The 22333-nt window shown below is 47.1% G+C and overlaps 2 protein-coding genes across 4 annotated transcripts in view; one reads left to right on the top strand and one right to left on the bottom strand.

Moving 5' to 3' along the window:
* The window catches only part of CCR6 (C-C motif chemokine receptor 6), a 28493-nt gene extending 25516 nt beyond the window's left edge, over positions 1-2977 (top strand). For all 3 annotated transcript variants that reach the window (XM_005551442.5, XM_045391726.3, XM_015448490.4), the window contains one exon: positions 82-2977. In XM_005551442.5, coding sequence (XP_005551499.2) covers positions 82-1197 — 1116 coding nt within the window. In that variant the 3' untranslated portion in view covers positions 1198-2977. The remainder of the gene's footprint in view (positions 1-81) is intronic.
* A 16239-nt stretch (positions 2978-19216) lies between these two features.
* Positions 19217-21972, bottom strand: GPR31 (G protein-coupled receptor 31). The gene has a single exon (XM_015448419.4). The coding sequence runs from the start codon at positions 21919-21921 to the stop codon at positions 20836-20838; it is 1086 nt and encodes a 361-aa protein (XP_015303905.3). The 5' UTR covers positions 21922-21972; the 3' UTR covers positions 19217-20835.
* Between the last annotated feature and the right edge of the window lie 361 nt (positions 21973-22333).

The raw sequence follows: 22333 nt of genomic DNA, 5'->3' as shown, positions 1-22333 counted from the left end.
TTGGCAAGGAGTATAATTTGGGTTCATTGTGGCTGCTTGAACATTGCACTGCCGCTAACTCTGTCTTTGTTTCCTTTCCAGGAATCAATGAATTTCAGCGATGTTTTCGACTCCAGTGAAGATTATTTTGCGTCAGTCAATACTTCCTATTACACAGTTGATTCTGAAATGTTACTGTGCACCTTGCACGAGGTCAGGCAGTTCTCCAGGCTGTTTGTACCGATCGCCTACTCCTTGATCTGTGTCTTTGGCCTCCTGGGGAATATTCTGGTGGTGATCACTTTTGCTTTTTATAAGAAGGCCAGGTCTATGACAGACGTCTATCTCCTGAACATGGCCATTGCAGACATCCTCTTTGTTCTTACTCTCCCATTCTGGGCAGTGAGTCACGCCACCGGTGCGTGGGTTTTCAGCAATGCCATGTGCAAGTTGATGAAAGGCATCTATGCCATCAACTTTAACTGCGGGATGCTGCTCCTGACTTGCATTAGCATGGACCGGTACATCGCCATCGTACAGGCAACGAAGTCGTTCCGGCTCCGATACAGAACGCTGCTGCGCAGCAAAGTCATCTGCCTTATTGTGTGGGGAGTGTCAGTCGTCATCTCCAGCTCAACTTTTATCTTCAACCAGAAATACAACATCCAAGGCAGCGATGTCTGTGAGCCCAAGTACCAGACCGTCTCGGAGCCCATCAAGTGGAAGCTGCTGATGTTGGGGCTTGAGCTACTCTTTGGTTTCTTTATCCCTTTGATGTTCATGATATTTTGTTACATGTTCATTGTCAAAACCTTGGTGCAAGCTCAGAATTCTAAAAGGCACAAAGCCATCCGTGTAATCATAGCCGTGGTGCTTGTGTTTCTGGCTTGTCAGATTCCTCACAACATGGTCCTGCTTGTGACAGCTGCAAATTTGGGTAACATGAACCGATCCTGCCACAGCGAAAAGCTACTTGGCTATACGAAAACTGTCACAGAAGTCCTAGCTTTCCTGCACTGCTGCCTGAACCCTGTGCTCTATGCTTTTATTGGGCAGAAGTTCAGAAACTACTTTCTGAAGATCATGAAGGACCTGTGGTGTGTGAGAAGGAAGTACAAGTCCTCGGGCTTCTCCTGTGCGGGGAGGTACTCAGAAAACATTTCCCGGCAGACCAGTGAGACCGCAGATAACGACAATGCGTCGTCCTTCACTATGTGATGGGAAGCTGAGTCTCCCTAAGGCATGTGTGAAACATACTCATAGATGTTATGCAAAAAAAAGTCTATGGCCAAATATGCATGGAAAATGTGGAATTAAGCAAAATCAAGCAAGCGTCTCTCTTGCAGAACTTAATGTGCTCATGGGCTGTGTGATCTCTTCAGGGTGGGGTGGTCTCTGATAGGCAGCAGCTTCCAGCACACTTTACAAGGAATGTTTTGTAGCTCTGGGGTATATATCTGCCCGGGCGTTTCACAAAACGGCCTTTGGGAAATGCTGAATTAAAGTGAATTGTTGACAAATGTAAACATTTTCAGAAATACTCAAGAAGCGGTCACAGATCACAGTGTCTTTTGGTTACAACACAAAATGATGGCATGGTTTGAAAAACTAAAACAGAAAAAAACAAACGGAAGCCCGCACATCGCTCGTTTTAGGCAAATGTTTAAACGTTTTATCTATCAGACTGTTTATTGTTGCTGGTTATAAGCGGCAGGATTGGCCAGCTGGTGTTTTCTCATTTCCCTTTGATACGGGCAACAATCTGACCTTGTAAAATGGAGGCGGAAAGACAAGCTCAAGTGTTGACAACCTGGAAGCGCTTTGGGAAGATGGGGACAATGGCAGAACAAGTGTTGGTGACAATTGTCACCAACTGGATAAAGCAGCTCAGGTTGTAGTGGGCCATTAGGGAAGTGTCAGTTTGCTTTTATTTCCCTGGGAGCTGTTCTCTGTCATGAGTGACTCTTTTCTCAATGTCTGTTAGGCTGAGAGTGCTACGAAGACAGGAGCTAGAATCATCTTGCTCACGGCTGTCCTCTGAGTGCCTAAAGGAGTTCCAGCAAACAAAATGGACTCAACAGAGATTTGATTAATGTATTGTAATGAAATTGGGATTTATTGTACAGTTTAAAATGTTAGATGTTTTTAATTTTTTAAATAAATAGAATACTTTTTTTTTTTTAAAGAAAGCAACTGTACTGAGACAATGTAGAAAGAAGTTTTGTTCCATTTCTTTAATGTGGTTGAAGAGTAATGTGTGGCTGAAGACTTTTGTTATAAGGAGCTGCAGATTAGCCAGGGGACAGCTGGAATTATGCTGGCTTCTGATAATGATTTTAAAGGGGTCTGAAGTTTGTGATGGAATCAGATTTTAACAACTCTCTTCAACGACATAGAAAATTCATGGAACTCATGTTTTTAAAGGGCTATGTAAATATATGAACATTAGAAAAATATCAACTTGTGTTACAAAAATACAAACACGTGTTAGGAAGGTACTGTCATGGGCTAGGCACAGTGGTTCATGCCTGTAATCCTGGCATTTTGGGAAGCTAAGACAGGCAGCTCACTTGAGGTCAGGAGTTCAAGACCAGCCTGGCCAACATGATGAAATCCCCTCTCTACTACAAATACAAAAATTTGCCAGGTGTGGTGGTGGGTGCCTATAATCCCAGCTACTTGAGAGGCTGAGGCAGGAGAATTGCTTGAACCCAGGAGGCAGAGGTTGCAGTGAGCTGAGATCGTGCCATTGTCCTCCAGCCTGGGTGACAGAGCGAGGTTCCGTCTCAAAAAAAAGGGAAAATAAATACTGTCATGAATTTCAAAAATACCGACATGTTTAAACCTGACAATGATGTTATTTGAAACTTTATATTGTTCTCATAAGCTTTAACTATATCTCTCTTTAAAATGCAAAATGATGTCTTAAGATTCAAAGTCTGTATTTTTAAAGCATGGTTTTGGCTTTGCAAAATAAAAAATGCGTTCTGTACATGAAGTAGGAATCTTCTTTCAGCTTCAAGGTTCAGAGTGAGGGGCCCACTGTCCGGAGACAGTGGTATTCAGGCTTTCTCATGTCCTTCAAATCTGTTAGTGTTTGACTCTAGAAAGCAAAGCAGAGGAGTTGTTACCCAGACACTTCTTTCGGTGTGATCAATGCACTGATGTGATCTAAGAAGATGATTTATGCTTGAAAACTGGCACAGAAACATCTTGCTTATTTGCCAAAACTGGGAAATGACCTTCTCTGCATAATTTAAATGTTCAGATAAATGAAACTGACTTCTTTAAGAATAACTTTTTAAACATTTTAGCTATGATGTATAAAAATGTTTCTAAAATATACCACATACTGTATTTCTTCTTAAATATAGTACATTAGGTAACATCATTTTTCTTGCTGTCTTGGGCATCAGAACAGGTGCCATGGTAACTTGACACTCTTAGGAGACATTAAGATAGAAGGGGCTGTTCTTCAGTGGTTCCCATTGATTCTCCCCATATCGTTTCGCTTTCAGGCTCTGACCGTCTCTTCCTGAACCTTAACTGTCTGCCCTTAGTCCTCCTCTCCACTCATTGCAAACATTATTCTATATGTTTGGTGGGGAATTTAGCTCTCTGCGCTTGTCAGAATTGTCTGTTAATAGTGGCAATGTGTTAGAACCTCCCAGTATTCAATTATTTCTAGATACGTGAGATCTTACTATATGTAAATCTCAACATTTAGGTTCTTAAGTATTACCTTACAAATTGTACATGATTTGCTTCTAAGGACAGACAGACTGGATTTTAAATGAGGCCAGGAAAACACAGTATTTTCAAATCCTTTTAAGACTTGTAATGTGTGCAAATGACAGGCATTCTGGAGATATATGTACAGAGAATGTGGTCTCCATGAATGTAGTATATATGCTAAAGTACGCTAGAACATTGGTTTGCTGGGGCTGCCCTGACAAAATACCACAGACTGAGTGGCTTGAACAGCACATTTATGTCTCACATTTTTAGAGGCTGGTTAAGGTGTTGGCAGGGTTGGTTTCTCCTGAGGCCTCAAATGGCTTTTCCTCTGTGAGCTGAAACTTCTTATAAGGACACTAGTCAGATTGGATTATAGCCCACCCAAAAGGCCCTTTTCAACTTAATCACTGGTCTAAAATGCTTGTCTGTAAATATCATCACTTTCTGAGATACCGAGGGTTAGGACTTTGACATATGAATTTTAATGGGACACCATTTGGCCCCTAACATCTATTTCCCTGAAGGTAGGGCATATTTTCCTATTAAAGTTAACCTAGACACGTGAGAATTTCTTTCTACATAGTTTCCTCCTTTCCAATAAGTTATGTTCCAAACATTCATTCCCATTTCGGCTTTTCAGGTGCAGATCTCACAGAGAGACAGCAGAGAAGGGCTGTGGTCCCTGGTGAGACAACACCTGCCTTTCTAACCTGCACAGCCTTGAGCTCCAGCACCCACCCGTGCACAGCCTTGAGCTCCAGCACCCACCCGTGCACAGCCTTGAGCTCCAGCACCCACCCGTGCACAGCCTTGAGCTCCAGCACCCACCCGTGCACAGCCTTGAGCTCCAGCACCCACCCGTGGTGCAAGTTTCAGTATCTGATCCCAGTGGTTCACCTCCTGCCTTGGTCCCTGCCCTGAGGGGTAGCATCTCCTCCCCTCCCAGTTCTCTGGCAGGGAAGTGGGGAATTTCCCCAAGTCTGAGTGGCCTCCATATTCAAAGCAGAGACATCCCCCTCTCAAGGACCTGAGGATGGTGATCTCAGCTGTGACAGCAGAAAGCAGCTGTGATAGTCCAGGGGGGGGCCAGGCCCTGTTGTGCCCCCTATTTGTATAAACAGAGCATTCAAGACTCATGACTTCAGGGGGACTCTCTCTTGTCTTAATCTCATTCTTGGGGCACATTCTTCTGTAGGACACAGAAGGAGGTGGCATTTTACATTTACCATTAGACGATTTGAGTCATTGCAGCCTCACAGAGCACAGCTGCCCTAATGCATTCTACATTCTGCTGGCTGCTCTGTGGAGAACCCGACGTATTCATGGTCTTTGTGCTCAGGGATTTCACGGAATAAAGAGGCTGCAGCATTCGGATGAAGGCCACCCTCGCTCTGGCGTGTTTGCAGAGCTTGGGGTGGTCTGCATGCTACATTCTGCTGGCTGCTCTGAGAACCTGACGCACTCACAATCTTGTGATTTCACAGAATAAAGAGGCTGCAGCATTTGGACGCAGGCCCCTCACTCTGGTGTGTTTGTGGAGCTCAGGGTGGTCTGTTATGACCTGATTTCATGCTTATGACTCAATATGCACAGCTGCAATCTTCTTCCTTGCACTGCATTTGCCAATAGATGATATTCCTGATGCCTTATTTTAGTAAATTCATATAAGAGCGAAGGCAGGAATGATGATGATATTCCTGTGCCTTATTTAGGTAAATCCATATAAGAGAGAAGGCAGGAATGATTTATATTTTCTACTTCTTGGCTGATTCCTCTCTCGAGTCCAGGTGGACAGCCGGGGATGATGGGCAGAGTACTGTTCTCCTTACCTCAAAGCTGTCCTCAGCCCAAGGGAGCTGCGGTACCTCCTTCCAGCCCATTTCCATTCTAGACAACAAGAAGCAGGATGGGGGAAGCAGGTGGCCTTAAAGACACAACTGGAGAGCTGTGGAAGTCATTTCTGCTCCCAGCGTGGGAGCCTTCACTTAGTCACATGGTTACACCCAGGTGAAAGAAAGTCTGGGACGCTCTTTAGCGGGTGGTCATGTGTCCACGTGCACTCAGTAATCACAAACACACCATGTATGAAGGGCGAGAGATACTGAGAAAAGCAGTTTCATGGAGGGGAGGCAGCCGGACTCCTCTCTTTAACCAGAGGGGAGGGCCTGCCTCTCCACAGCGGTAGATGAGTGGTAGCCGAGGCAGCCTACGAGGCCAAGGCCGTTCAGGAGTTATGGCTGGCGCTGTGCAGCGAGGCTGGGGTCACCTGGGATGCGCCTTGTACACAGGAGCCTTTTCTCCTGTAGCCCACTAATAATTACCACGGTGCCCGCGGCCGGGCCATCTAAATGTTCAGAACACTGTATTTAGAATTAGTGTTAACATTTGAAGAAGGTTTCATTTTCCTGCCTAACATTGAAAGAACTGGATTCTTGGATGTCACATGACATTTTGGGTCCCCTTTTCTGAACCTGGAATGTAAACAGATGAGCTCGCACTTCACGCCAGTGGGGAGCAAATGTGATTCCTAAAGTTCTGGCTTTACCAGGAGCCGAGCTCCTGAGCCGGCCGAGAGTGCCCCTGCCCTGGACGGGGTGCTACTGCCCTCTGGTGCACGAGCCGCCTCCCAGTGCCTGCACCTTTTCCTGGAGTCTCTCACCTTCCTTAGTGGGGAAACTCTACAGCTTATTTTGGATAACAAGTATGTGAAATTAATAGAATCTTATACTAACTTTTTGCACCCGTGGCGAAAAATCTTCAGAAAAATATCCCTGCACTATTGCTCCTGTTCATTTTTTTTCTTTGTTGCTTTTAACATTCGCAATAGTAGATTGGCTCTTTCCTTTTTATTTTATTTTATGTTTTTGCTATGTGAACATATACGTAGCAGAATAAATATATATTTATTCCTGTGTAAATCAGGAAATACAGCCTCTCTATATTTTTATGGCAGATAATGTAGAATGACATTTAGGATATTAAGTTAATAAAAAGAAGATATATAAAATGATGTGATCTCTACTCACCAAGAATTCATTATACAAGTCCAAAATTGAGGAGAAAGGTGAATAATCATTCCAGGCAACCTCTCTTTTCCAGCTTGGTGAATCCTGGCACATAGGACTATTTTCCTCTGATTGTGCACTAGGACGGCAGAGGAGTGCGTGTGGCCCTGGGCGAGCTGGCTTTCATGGTTGTCCTTGCTGTCTTTGGGCCCCCAGGTGTCCGGGTGGGGCGGGAGAGGTGGTTCTGCCTGGAGGCAGCCTCTCCTTAGGAAAAGCCTTCTCAGGACCCCTCTTTCTCTAGTCCTCCGCAGACCTGACTTGACTCTGTCTCACACAAATGCATCAGAGGCCGTGGCCAGGGGTGCCCTCTGAGAACCAGCACCCTGGCCCTGTCCCTCAGCCTCCTGGGCCTCCTCACTCACATTTCTCCAGGGAACGTGACAGAGACAATGTGGCTGTGTGGCGGGGCTGGGGGTGCAACCAGGGAAGTGTTCATGACCTGAGATCTCTCCTATCAGCTGTTTGCTCGGCTCGCCGCTCACTCTAACCAGCTACAGAGCATCTATTTTGCAGCGTGGACAGCTGCCCACCACCCTTGCCTCCTGGGCCCATGGCTGAGCCACCTTGCCCAGCCCCTGGGGACTCTGTGGGGCATGGAACTGAGGTCTGGCCGGAGATGCTTGAACACAGGTGAAATGCATCATTTCCAGGTCTGGTGCTCAGAACCACTCACAGGTGCGCCTGCTGGCTTTCTCCTGATGGCCGGAGGGAGCAGGCCCAGGAGATCTTGGAAGCAGCTGCTGGAAACAGCAGAACCTGAATACACTGACCCTCCACATGCCTGGTGCTCCTGTGTGAGCAAGAAATGAACTTCTGTTGGGTTTGAGTCAACCTACATTGAATTTTGTTTCATGATTTACTCATCTGAGGCATGGGCCATCGTTCTGAGCTGTCCCCAGGCCTGACGCTCCATGGCTTTGGCCAGGGTCCTTCCACCTGCCCCCCTTCTTCCCCACTCACGTGTGCCCATAGGCCTTGGTGGAAGCTTTGCACAGGAGATGTGGCATTGTAGGGGCTCTGCCATCTTCTGTGGCCAGTTCCAGGGCCCAGGGCTTTGGCTCTCCCCTGATCCTTTTTTTTTTTTTTTTTTTTTTTTTTTGAGACGGAGTCTCGCTCTGTCGCCCAGGCTGGAGTGCAGTGGCGCAATCTCTGCTCACTGCAAGCTCCGCCTCCCGGGTTCACGCCATTCTCCGGCCTCAGCCTCCCGAGTAGCTGGGACTACAGGCGCCCGCCACTGCCCCCGGCTAATTTTTTTCTATTTTTAGTAGAGACGGGGTTTCACCATGGTCTCGATCTCCTGACCTTGTGATCCGCCCGCCTCGGCCTTCCAAAGTGCTGGGATTACAGGCGTGAGCCACCGCGCCCGGCCTCCCCTGATCCTTTGTCGCCAGCTTCAAAGGTAGAAGTCACCCTTCCCAGCAAAGGCCGACCTGGTCTGGGCTTGGATGCACCTGTGGTGCCTGTTGATTGTCCTAAACTCCACTCCCAGTAGCGGTGCTGCCACGCCCACACCCCTGCCCCGGGCCTGCCGTGGGTCAAGTGGAAGATTGTTCCCATCTAATAGTAAAAAGGAAAGTGAGATGGACACAAACTCTGAACCCCACTTCTGTATTCTGCCCTCTCTCCTCGTCTTCTACCTGTTTCCAATGCTCCCATTCACTCTGGAGCCCCTGAAGTTTGGCCCCTGCCCCTATCCCACCAAGCTATCTTTGAGAAGGCTGCCCTGTGCTTTATGCAGCCAATGCAGCAGACGCCTCTCAGCTGCCTCCTGCAGGTAGCACGAGCCCCTCTCCAGGGCCTGGGCAGTGGGCTTTGCTCTCCTCCCTCTTAGGTGGGCAGCTCCATCTCTGCCTCACTTTGGCCCCTCCAACTCTATTTGACCCTGACATGCAGTAGTGGTCCTGATGCCAGGCTGGGTTTCCCTTTCTCCTCTCCCTGCATGCTCTCCCCAGGCCACCCTGTCACCCCTGGACTTCAGGACGGCACATAGGCTGATGGCACCAGCATGTGCACCTCAACTCTAGACCTTCCTCAAAGACCCTGCCAGGCCTGACCCCATGCAGTCCTCACTGCCACACTCATCTCTGGCCCCTTGGCATGGATCAGGTGGGCTCACCCTGTAAGGTTGTACTTGAGGACCCTCCTGCCAATGCTGTACCCTCTTCTTGGCCTCCTTGCTTCACATACACTCGCCTATCTGCCTGTTCATGGATTTGTCCTGTGCATCTTACCTTCCATAGCCTATGTCTCCCATGGAGGTGAAGCAAAGTTAGGGCTGCATTGTGTCATGCAGAGTCATGCACTCAAGACCCATGTCTAGTTAATATGCAGGTAAAGAAAAGGCTGTTAGTACCACTTCAAGGGCCATGTCCATCCAACCATCCTTGACTTCTTGGTTTGGGCTGCACTTCTGTTTCCAATGTGCTTTGTAAATAAATACCACCTAGAGCAATTACAAATGCATCACATTTATTTTCGTTTGCATGATAGGAGGCCCCTAAAGTGAGTTCTTTGGCAGGGAATAGCTTTTCAACTCTGAGTCCCTAGTTCGTCCATCAGGCATATAATTGTCACTCAGATGTTTTCTTCTCCATAAACTCTTCAGTCCAACCTACAGCACCAATATTGCTGTTACAGGCTTGTCTCGGTAAGATGAGTCACAGGGGTGGGTGAGATGTTTTGAGGTTGCATCATGGAATAAGCAGTGAATTTATTAAGCCATGGTTAGTAGTAATAAGTTGAGTGTGAGGTGGGTCAAAGCAACATGTGCTATTATATGAGTCTGTTTTGATGCCAAATTTCTCCGAGAAGCAAATGTGTAACCCTCTTTTTGGGTATTACGTAGATCTTGTCTTTTAAATGGTAGGTTTGGCTTCCTTGACTCTTGTCTGGAGATTTTCAGACCATGTCAATATTTTGCAACTGAAGAAGGGATGCTGGGCCGGCCGGCTGCCAACCACGGCTACCCTGAGGCTCCTGCTGGCTGTTACAGTTGCCATGGTTCAGAGGGCAGCTGGGGCCCCACAGGGTCCCAGTGAGGGTGGGCTGGGCTGAGGGGAGGGTGCCCACCTACCAACCACCAGTGCCCCGTAGGGTCCCTCCATCTGCCATCTGGATATGAATGGGTGTTGCGCCTGTGGTGGTTCCAGATCAGTCTGTGTCATCTTCTAGTCCCACCCCTCTGCCACCCATGAAGGGTGGTGGGTATCCTCTGCCCCGTCTGCCAATGAAGCTATTTTCATCAGTTCCCTCACCCACACACTCCTTACGTACCAAGCAATTCGATGATGAAGTCACTTGTTGTCAGTATATTTTGCCTACATTTTAATTGTTTCCTTCCTTTGTTTTTTTTTTTTGTTTTTTTTTAAAGCAGGTTTTTATTTGTAACCTTACTATTGGCAAAAGAAACAACTAATGCATTTTTCTAGACAGCAAGCTCTTAAAATTGTGGGATTCTGGTGTTCGAAATTTTTTGAAATACAAAATGTTTTGGAATACAATAAAAGCTCTAATTGCTTTTAGACCAATTGTAGGTAAAATAATGCAATCACACGTGTGCTCCAGGCACCGTGGACTCCTTATTATGGAACTGGATTGGAGCCTTTTGAAAACAGATATATGAGGGCTTCAGAGTTTTAGTAAATATGAGAAGAAGGAGTCGTTAAAGACGAGAGTGTTTCCTTTCCCGGAGGAATTCTCCTAGCCACTGATGTGCGCGTTAGAAACCAAAACCCTCCTGGCAGGTTCTGCCAGCAGCACAGAGGGGCCATGTTCCGGCAACACGTTTCCTGCTCTAGAACGTCCAGTGTGCTCCAGCCCAAGTGCCTGCTCAGGTTTAAAGGGGGTTCCTTTTGCCAGTACTTAAAAAAGTTAAAAATAATCACTATTGTTAAATAGATCTTTAATGTGTTTTAAATGGCAAAAGCACTTCACTCAGAATTGGTGATTCATTTCACGCATGTGTTAAGTGGGGATAGGTTTGTGGCGAGAGTTGGCTGCTTTTATCTTGCTGAATGAAGAAAGTATAATATAAATATATAGCTAACAGAGCAATTTGAGTTTCTGGGCCCTGTCCAGAGGTCAATAGGAAATCTGGTGAATTTCCATTTTTTAACAGCACTATACAAATATACGACTGGTGTGGTGTTGCGTGAGAACTGTTTGGTTTTGTGTAGAACAGAGCCATGCCACAGCTCTGGGGGCCACAGAGCACAGCATAGTAGGGGAGTCTGGGGGTCACCATGCTGTGTGATGCGGGGGGCACGGGGTGGGAGGAGAGGAAAGCCTGAAAGTAAGAGGCACAAAGCACACGTGGGTGAGAGAAGCTGGAGGTGGTGAAAATGGAAATGAAGGGGTAAAAGGAAACCTTTTGAAAATCTGCACCACCAGCCATCCCCGAAATCGCTGCCTCTGGTTGCACAGCACATTCCTGACTGTCAGCCGTGGCTCTCCAGGAAGGCAGAATCACAAGTGGTGCATGTAGATTAAGGGATTTATTTAAAGGCATTGGTGCCCAAGCTTGAGGCAGGCGAGTCTGAGACCCGTAGGGCAAGCTGGCAGGAGGGAAACTCAAGCGCAGATTGGAGGCGGGATTCCTTCTCCAGGAACCCGCGGATTTTGCTCTTAAAGCCAAGGGATGGGATGAGGCCCACAGGCATTGTGGAGGGTCACCTGCTCTACTCAGAGTCAACTGAGAATAGGCGCTCATCACAGCCGCAGTGAACCTCCGCCGCAGCGTCTAGACTTGCGTCTGACCATCGGGCACCATGGCCCAGCCAGGTTCACTTATGAAATTAAGCATTATACTTCCCAAGGAAGGGACACCAAAATGATGTTTGAAACCCAGTGAGGTGTGGTCCACACACATACATGCCTGCAGGGATGAGGCAGGGACCTGAATGGGAGAAGGGTGAGCACACCCCACCTCTGGGCGCCAGCTCCTCGGCCCAGCCAATGCAGAGCGGGAGTGAGGGCTCAGGGCTTGCAAATCTTCTGGTGTTCAAGAAGAGCTGAAATCTAGCCTTTTAAAAATGCAGAGACTCACCTGAAAAACAAAAACAACTCAACTAAATATAATGTGCACATTTTAAAATTATTTGTGAGCCAATCAAAATTTGTCGGTCAGCTGAATTTAGGCCTTGGACAGCCAGTTAAAGGGTTGTGAGATGAAAGGTATTTAAGTGGCCAATACACAGCCGCCAGCCCGGGAACTTGCTCCCCACCCTAACTGCCAGGTCTGTGACGGCAAAGCAGGTGTTCTGGGTCTAATAGAGAGCGCATGTCTGGGTCTGATGTCTTCTCTCCTTCCCTCTCATCTACTTCCTCCTCCTCCCCCTTCTCCCTCTGTAGACAGAGATGCCTCTTGCCTGGAAGGGCTGCCTTGGCATCTAGGAGCAAAGGGAAACTCTCTGGGGCTGATTTCCATCCCACTCTTGTCTCCAGAAACTGCTAGAGATGTAAAGTGAAAATGGTAGCAGAAATGTCACAGAAGGAAGACTCAATTCCCTTGTTGACTCAAAGTGGTGCATTAAGCAAACTGTCCCTTTTGAATGAAGATGTGGGGAGCATTTTGTTCTCCTTTCTATGGGCTGAGCTGGGCTGACAGAGAGGATTCCCTCATGTGCTCCAAGCGGCCACAGCCTGAGTTGGCAGCCACATCCCAGGGGAGGAGGTTGACACACACAAAGTTAGTGGTCTTGGCCCAACTCATTTCCTTGGCAAACTCAGTTTTTTTTGTCTTTGTATGACTTTTGGAAGCAGGTGGCTGCTGGGAAATGCAGTCCGTAGGTTTCACCAGCAGATAGGAGAGAGGGCAGAGCCATCCCCTAGAGCCTACATCTGGCATTTGAGTCCTAGTCTTGTCCCTTGCTGGTTGTGTGAGTTTGTGTGAGTTATTCCAACCCTCACATTCCCAGTTTTCTTATCTGTAAAATGGGCATTAATGATAGTACTTATCCCATGTGTGTTTAAGATAAATAAATACTGTCTTAGAGTAAATATGTCATAAACATCGTCACAATTCAGACAAGAGCATCCTGGGGCCTGCATGGGAAGGTGGGGTGTAGGCAAGAAAGTCAGGGTGGACAGGGTGGAAACTGGTTACCAACTGCTAATGAGCCATGGAGGAGACCCAGCCTCTTCCCCAATTCCTACAATTCCTACCATGTTGGACTCAGTTGGCTTAACTTAGGAAACAAGAAGTAGTTTGGGCCCAATATTAATGCTGCTATCCTTTATTGGAATGTTAAATACAACAAAACAACTGTTCCATGTTATTGTATACTTTTGGAAGAAAATCTGTAAAAGAGAAATCCTGCAAAAGAGAAATCTGTAAAAGAGCACTTTTTGGTTGCTCTTACATGTCTAAGTTTTCTTTTCACTTAAAATATTCCCTCAAAATAAACTTAATTTCCCATATCCATAGATGCATTGCTGTTTTATTCACTCATTACAAAAAAGCAGAGTCTGATCCATTGAGGGTGCAGAATTCAGTGTTTCCCAAACATACTTCATCATGGAACTTTCTTGTGGGGCATCTCCAAGGACAAGCGTTGGCATGAACTCATGTTTAAGGAGGCTGCTTTAGCAATTCAATGTTTCCAAGAACCTTACTGGGTACAGATTAGCATGACCTCCCTTTTATAGACATGAAACAAGGTAGTTATGTGACTTACTGAAGAGTGTAAGTTACAACTGACACATGGAGAACCTGAAACTTTAATCCAAGGATGTCTGGCTCTATGCACCATCTATCTCAGCCTCTTGCCTTGTTTCAGTTCTTTGGAAATCAAAGGCCTTGCCTTTGTCATCCTCCAGTTACTAAATGATAAAGCTGTGAAGCATTTCACTGAGTTTCTTCTGGGTGCCTGGGTTTGGTGACTGTATGGTGGCCTTTAAGAAGATATTTCATGGCAAGATGTTTCCAGGTGCAGGTGATGCATTTGAGTTGACAGCAAGCATGTTGCCAGGGTCAAATGCTGGCCAGGACCACCGGCTTCTGGCACCTTTCCAAGTCCAAGCTTAGCATCTGTTCTCCTTGCCAACACTTGTAGACGGTTTTCTATTGGGGTCTGCAGGCAATTCTTCTTTGGATGCCTTTAATATATTTCAGTTCTATTCTAGTCTTCTATTCTGCACGGGTGACAGCAGGTCAAGAGTGGCAGACACACAGCTCTTGGGGACTTGATGGCACAGCAGAGAAGGGGTCATAGGCAGTGACGTTCTGGAGAGTCGGCTGTGAAATATTTAGAAATTTGGACAGCCAGTTGTTAAAACTGCTGGTAGCTTAACATCAGCCATGCTGGGAGTATATATACAATGGAAACTAGAAAATGCTACTTTTCTACTACTTTCCTTTTTCTACAGAGAGTCGGTTTGCCAGAACACCTCTGGATATAAAGAAAATCAAAATATAAGTGAGCAAACATAAGCCCAAAGACAAAGGTGACAAAGAGGAGAAAAATGGGGTCTATAGTCTGAAGGTTAGTGTTTCCCACAAAATTCATGTTAAAACCTGTGGTGGTAGGATTGGGCATGGTGGCTCATGCCTCTAATCCCAGCACTTCAGGAGGCCGAGGTGGGTAGATCACTTGAGGCCAGGAGTTTGATACCAACTTGGGCAGCATAGCGAAACTCTGTCTCAACTAAAAACACAAAAATTAGCTAGACATGATGGTGTGCACCTGTAATCCCAGCTGTGTGAGGGCACAGCAACATGGTGCCATCTTTGAAGCTGAGAACAGCCCTCACCAGACACTGAATCTGCTGGCACCTTATCTTGGACTTCACAGGCTCCAGAGTTGCAATCAACGCATTTCTGCTATTTATAAATTACCCAGTCTACAGTGTTGTGTTAGAGTAGCCCAAAGAGACTAAGACAAGAGGAGACCACAACATAAGAGTGCTGGAGCAGTTCCAGGAGATCTAGGACTGCATCTCGGTTTTGTCATTTAGTGGCCATGCAGGCTTGGCCAAGCTCCTGAGCCTCTTGGAGTATCAGTTTTCTGATCTATAAATGAGGATATTGATACCTTCCTTGCTTATCTCATAGGTTTTGTCAACAACAACTACTTATTATACCACAACACTGGGGCCTTTTGCATTTTGGCTGTGCTGGCTTATGGAAGCAGACATACATAGACTGTCTACACTCTCAAACCATGTGTCTGATTTATGGAAAGGTGTGTCAGTGTATGAGTCCATTTTCTCTTGCTGTAACTGAATACTACAGACAGGGTAATTTATAAAGAATAGAGGTTGATTTAACTCATGGTTCTGGAGGCTGGGAAGTACAGGATCAGCAGCTGCATCTCATGAGGGCCTTCTTACTATGTTATCTCACAACGGAAGAGTAGAAGGGCAAGCAAGTGTGTGTGAAAGAGAAAGCCCAAGGGGCCCATTCTTGCTATAACTAACCCATTCATTCATGTGGGTGGGGCCCCATGACCTAATCACTTCTTAAAGTCTCACCTCTCGCCCTGTTAGAATGACAATTAAGTTTCACCTTGAGTTTTGGAGGGGACATTCAAATCACAGCAGGCTGATTATGAGGAATCAAGATAAAACAGCCAGGGCCATATAGGAGTGCCTGTCACATTCTCATAAAGGAAGGTCATTAAATGAACTGGGTTTTGAAATGTCAGAGAGTGAAGGAGTAAGGGAGCATTACCTGAAGAGAAAGAAGAAAACAAGAGGGCTGGGCTCTCTGTGTAACAGCAGCATTGCTGCAATGCTGGGAGGAAGAAAGGTGAAAGGGTCCTACCCAAGGAAGACAAAAGAGAAGATCTTTCGCTCTTCTGTTTTCACTGTCCCTTTGTTTTCTCACCACAACCCACACAATATTTTTTAAGGGTCCCCTTTTTATTGAAAAATCTTGTGCCATTTGTGGAAAGGAGAATGTGGCCTTCTAAGTTACACTGAGGGAAATGCTGATCTCTTCTCTGCATGTTGGGCAGGGCCTGGCCTGCAGGCAGCTGAATCCCCATGGTTGGTTTTGAGTGGTACTTCCATGTGTTTGTTCAGCCGTCTTCACAGTCCCTTGAAGGTGTCACTGTCTTCATTTTTTCAGATAAAAAAGTAGACACCACGTGATGATGTGCCCAAGATGACACAGCTACAGAGCAGCAGAGACAAGACCCAAACTAAGGGCCTACAAACTTCCAGTCCAGGGAATCCACAAACCAAAATGTGGAGTATGAGATGAGTGGAGATGCTGCAGTTTCCTGGACTCGAGGCCTGTAGGCCCTTAGTTGGAGTCTTATCGCTGCTGCTTTTTAGCTGTGTGATGGAACAGGAGGTTCAGGCTCCTATTCTAATTGCAGAGCTCGGGGGCATGAGAGGAGATGATCCAATGGCACATGGAGCTGCCACGAGGACACTCTGCTGCTGACCACGGTCATGCTGACAGAATTCCTGGATACACTTGTCCTCTAACTTGTGATTTCAGTGACAAAGGAGACTTAAAAATGGAAATGGCCTGTGATCTCATGGACCAGAGTGTGGTGTGGCCACATTATACACTTATTGTTGGCCTAGTTGTAGTGTCCAGGGTCCAGCTACAGAGATTTCTTCTTAGTTTCTGAAGACACTAAGCATTTCCTGATTTTCAAAGAAGCATTTCTCCACCTCACATCATTAGGAGAGCTACTGTAAAAACAAACAGACAAACAAGCTGGAGAAGAACAAGTGCTGGTGAGGATGTGAAGAAACTGGAACCCTTGTGTGCTGTTGGTGGGAATGCAAAAAGTGCAGCTGCTGTGGAAAACAATATGGCAGTTCCTCAAAACATCAAACATTGAATTGTCATATGACTCAGAAATTCCACTCCTGGGTAAATATGCAAAAGAACTCAAGTAGTTTCCAAGAGATGTTTGTACACCTGTGTTCACAACAGCACTATTTACGACAACCAAAAGGTGGAGGTAACCCACGGATGAGTGGATAAGCAGAATGTGGTGTATGCAAGCGGTGGAATATTATTCATCCTTCAAAAAAAGAGGAAATTCTGGCATAGGCTGTCACATGGGTGAGCCTTGAAGATATTCTGCTCAGTAGAATAATCTAGCCATAAAAGGAAAATCCTATAGGTTTCCAGTCATAGAAGGAACATGGAGCGGTCAAATCCATAGCGAGAAGAAGTAGAGTGGTTGTTGACGGGGGCCGGGGAAAGGGAAGTCTGGGGTTGCTGTATAATGGGGCAGAGTTTCAGTTTTACCAGCTGAGGAGAGTTCTGGAGGTGGCTGGTGGTGGTGGTTGCACAGCAATGTGAATGTACTTAATGCCAATGAATTGCACTTAAAAATGATGAGAATGATACGTTTTATGTGTCTTTTACCACACATGCTAAAGAGGCATTGTGAGGATGGTTATTATTTGAGGACCTCACAAGCACTCAGTGGAATGTTCTGGAAGCCCCTGAGAGTCTCAAAATGCATTTCACAGTCCCCAGCCACGCCCACAAGCAAATGCAGAGTCCTTTTATTGTCCTGACCTTTAAGAAAATCGAAAGCGTTTATTTTATTACTGGCAGAAATGATCATGAGAAGACAGACGACGAGCTTTCTCTAGCTGTTGCCCAGTAGGTTTTAGAAAGAGAAACAACTAGCGGAGTTTCCCAGCCGATAGCATTGCCTCTGTACGGAGAAGAAATTCATTCCTCCCGTGGAGACTGAAGCTCCCAGCGGTCCTTCCTGGATCTGCCAGAATTCTGACCGTGCTGATTTGCATGGCTCTCAGACATGACGGTGCCCTTGCCTCATCACAACAAGTGAGTCACAGCAGAAAAGAAACTGGAACTTGCTACTGGCAGCAAAACAGTCGTGGTCCTGAGACTCGCCACTCACCGTCTGTCCACACTTCCCTTTTGAGTCATTTCCTTATTCAGAGACAATAACCTGGAGAAAATAAGACCCTTGCTATCTCATCTCCTTGAAGAAGAAACACCATCTGTGTGCAGTGCTGTGGATGCTCCTTTGATGCTATGGGGCTGGACACGTGAGAAATATCCCCAGAGGTGGTGGCCACTCACGTGATCCTCAGCCTCCTGAGGGACAAGAAAAGTCCCATTTCATAGATGTGAGAAGCAAAATGAGGCACACGGAAGGACCACAGAAGATCCCAAAAGGATCTGCTACCCAAGAAGAATGATAATCAACCTTTGATTTCACAGAACTTGTCAACTTCCAGTTCATAAAACACCCTTCCCATGCCAGGTTCTGTGTTGAGAATACAGAGGGGAAAACTATGTCCCCAAAGGCCCCACAGTCTGGTTGGGGAAGTAAGCAATGAAAATAGAATTGTGTGATCACTGAAAAACAGCAAATTAGTATTTACTGAACGCTTATGACATACCAGGCTCTGTGCTAAATGTTTTGTGCTATTTTACCTCATCCCCACCATAATCCCACAAGGTACATTTTTATCCCCATTTTACAGAAGGGGAAAGTTGAGAGTAGTGAAGTGATTTGTCCCGGGTCACAGAGCTAAGAAGTGATGGGGCAGGATGTTGTTGCCCAGGCCCTGAGCCACTCACCTGGTGAGTCTCAGACTTGGCTGCCCATGGATAGAATTAATGAGGGGACTTCAGACCTACCAGGGCCCAGGCTCCTCCCCAGGCCAAGTGAACCAGAACACCTGGGGCTGGCCGAGGTATCAGGGCCTCCTAAAAGCTCTGGACCCCCTAGGCTTGCAGCACTGCATCAGGCACACCTGTGAGCAGAGTGGAGGGCGGCCAGCTCCACCCAGGCGATGTCAGAAAGAATTCGAGAGACAGCAGTGTGGAGCTGAGACCTCCCCAGAGACAGGGGATTTCGCCCAAGCTAAAAATGCATGCAGTGAGGGCAGAGCGTACAGAAAGTCGCAGCATTCTGGAGAAAAGACAGTGCACCCCTAGGGAAAAAGGCATAGATCACGGCGTTTGGGAGAGTTGGTAGCCCCATGAAGTCCCCATGCAGAGTGCTGACCTGCAGAGCCTTTCCTGTGAGTGGAGGGGCGGGCTGTATCCCTCCTGTGGGGGTCTATTCCTGCAGGGCGCCTGTCCCCATCTGTGGGGGTCTGTTCCTACAGGGCGTCTGTCGGGGGGTCTAATCCTACAGGGCGTCTGCCAGGAGGTCAACTCCTACAGGGCGTCTATCGGGGGGTCTAATCCTACAGGGCGTCTGCCAGAGGACCATGCCACTTCACTGCGTGGATTCCACCTGCGCAGAGTTACGGATCTCAACATCCAACAGCAGAAAAACAGTTAAGAAACACCCACGGTGTAGACTATTGTGAATGCTTATGGGGGGTTTATTATGATATAAAAAATGATTCTGTTAAATGTTAGGTTTTTCAAAGCGGCATTTAAAATTTATATATGCGTTAAGATCAGGGGGAGAAAAACGAAGATATTTCTTTTCTGTTTCAAGGGGGAGAAAACAGGCACAGCGTAGAACATGTCCACCTTAAAGAATTTTATTCAGCCATCTCACAACTATCTGGTCACTGTTCCTTTCTTAGCCCTTTGAAATTCTTTTAACTTAGGAGGAAATAAAACCTCAGACAGTAGCAAAGTAATGCTGGTAGAATTCCAAATGATACTCCTTTTGTTAGGCAGATTTTTACATCCTTTCTTAGAACAGGCGGAACCCACTCCCGCATTTCAAATTTGGTTCTGATAAGGAACCTCCCTGGCAAGCCGTCAGCTCTGCAGATGGGAGATTTGCCATTTTCTGTTGCCTAAAGCCATTATTTTTGGCCTCGAATTTGACAGAAAGCTTGGGACTACCCCTGTGGGATAATCGAAGGCATCAAAACACCATAGAACTGATATTTAGTACAAAAGTGTTGTATCGTGTTAGGAGATAAAGAATAGCTTCTGTACACGAATAACAGGAGTGCAGCTGCAGGGAGGCTGAAGGGAGGCTCAGGAGGCCCATGTCGGTGACAAGGCAGGCCTTCCACCTCCTCTGGGCATGGTGGTGACTGCTTTTTGGTCCTAAGCAAACTTCGAGGTTTGAGCAGAGAATGAGAGATAAGGCAACAAGGAAAGTGACTTTGGAAATCTTTTATCATCATCATGAGACTCAGTTTTGGAACACAATTCACAAGGAATGAGATGAAAAGATGGAGCCATTGTAACGGCATCCAGGGGCTGGGGTTGGACACCTGCCCAGCTTCACAGTGTGGCCCATGGAACCCTGGCAGGTCCCGTGTACCGTTGTCCACCAGCTGTGCCAGCGGGGTTAGAAATGACCATTTCAAACGCCACGAGATATCTTACATTGTGTACTTCTCCCAGGAGGCATAAAGTTCTGTGACCCTTTTTTCACATCAGGGGAAGCAAAGTACATTTCAAAAGCCTTTTAGGCATTCAAACTTAAAAAGCAGCTCTAGAGGCAAATTCCAGAAATGTATCAGGAAAAAGTTTCTAACAGTAAACTAGAGAACTCACTACATTTTCCTTAACATGATGTATAATCTAGAAAAATGAAGCAAAATTTTATGAAAACAAAAACGTTATGCTCCAAATAAAGCCTAGCATGGACAACAGTACCTTATAGACAGCAGAGCCTCCTTTTAGAACCAGGGCACTTTCTGATGTCGGTCATCCCCAGTCTGCATAGCAGGTGAGAAGAAAACATAGCTTTTTTTGCATTTAAAACTGAAGCACAGTAAATGAAAGTGACTTGCTGAGACCAAGTAGAGTTGCAAAGATGCCAGCACCCGGCTTTCTTCTCTTCCTTCACTGATTTAGCAAATTACATTTCTTCAAGTGTGGAGATGCAGTAGCTGCCCGACTTTTCAGTTCAGCGACTGAATCTGCATCATAGTTGGGTAGGAGGAGGTTCTGGCTTGTTCATTTTGATTTGCCACTCTACAAGGTAAAATCACAGAGGACCATCCCGGTCAACAAAGTATAAGACCACACCTGCAGCAACTGTGCCCATGTTTATGCTCTGATCCTTGTATTGCAGTCTCAAGATTTCCTCTTCTTCCAGAATCCCAAAGTAGGAGTGATTATGATTTAGGTCGCAGGTAGTTCCATAAACACGGGTGTTGAGGACGCTGGCTGTTGTCAGGAATAGGAGTCTCTGGGGTCGAAACCTGGGGGCTCTGCTGCCTGCCCTTTGCCTCGGAGGGTGTGGAAGACCCTCCGATAGGAGCTCCTGAAGGTGGGGCTGGAGAAGCAGTACACCACGGGGTTGAGCACACTGTGCAGGTAGGTGAGGCTGTCCGTGACTTCCGAGGTATGAGCCACTGCGCACAGGGCCCTGAAGCTCCCCAGATTCTGGAAGATGTGCATCAGGACTCTGGTCAGGAAGCAGGGCAGAAAGCATAGAGTAAACAGCACCACCACCACGGTGACCAGTGCCTGGGCCCGCCGAAGCTTGGGCTGTTTCTCAGGCTCCCGGAGTCTTTTCTGGAGAGCTCTGATGATGCCTGCATTGCAGAACACGATGAGGCCAAAGGGGAGGACAAACTGAAGGCAGGAGAGTGCTTCCTGCCAGACGACGCTGAAGGAGCCATCTGCCGTGGGGTAGAAACTGTGGCACCTGGTGAAGTTCTGGGCGGCCTCAGAGATGAGCAAGCCTGGGCAGGTGAGGGCAACCATCAGGAGCCAGACGAGGCCCGAGACCCCCAGGGCTGCCCGAGGAGACAGCAGGTTGACCTTAAGCTGACGGTGGACCACACGGAGGTACCGGTCCAAGGCCACGGCGGCCAGGAAGGCCACCCCCACGCCGCGGCTGAGGTCCAGCAGGAAGCGCAGGGCCCAGCAGCCCACGTGGCCCAGATGCCAAGCCTGGAGGCTCAGGTAGAAGATGGCCAGGAACGGCAGACACGAGGCCAACAGCAGGTCAGCCAGGGCCAGGTTGAGCAGGTAGACGGCATACGGCTTCCACACCCTGACCCGGAACAGGAAGGTCCACAGCGCCACTGCGTTGCCCAGCAGACCCAGCCAGCACTCCAGCCCCAGCAGGACACCCACAGCTGTGGCCACCACAGTGTTGGGGGCTGAGCAGTTTGGGAATGGCATCACCTGGCTGTGCTGGGCTGCAGGCACCGCTGGAGCAGATGCAGGAGGAACTCTGTGCTCTTTCTTACAAAATGAAAGAAAAGGCCTTTTCCTGCCACAGAGTAGGCAAGATCTACATTTCCCCATCAAGAACAGTTCCTCAGCCAAACAGGGTTCACAGCAAACCAAAATTCATTTGGGGAAAGAGGACGAGCAGGGGAGGGAAAAGCCCCTTGCTGTTGTGTTCTGTTTTCTTCCACCATAAGAAAGGGGAAATCGTGTTTCGCTTCACATCACCAGGCTGCAAAGCTGAGGAGTAACGTCCTACGACGTCTGGGGGACCAGGGCTTTGCATCCAGTTATGAAAGAAGGAAAGGTTTAACTATGCAAAGACCCCTATGTCTGTATACAATTAAAATAACAATGGAATCAAAAAGATTGTTCTCTACTTTGAGTATGTTTCACGGGGAAATTTTCTTCTTCCTTTTCATACGTAAAGGACGCTTGCTGGAATCCTTCTGCATGGGACTTGATTTTACACACTGGTCAGATGTGGTCT

This window comes from Macaca fascicularis, chromosome 4, assembly GCF_037993035.2.
Source record: "Macaca fascicularis isolate 582-1 chromosome 4, T2T-MFA8v1.1".
Classification (NCBI taxonomy): Eukaryota; Metazoa; Chordata; class Mammalia; order Primates; family Cercopithecidae; genus Macaca; species Macaca fascicularis.
The sequence above is the reverse complement of the archived record's forward strand: the minus strand, read 5'-3'. Positions and strand labels throughout refer to the sequence as shown.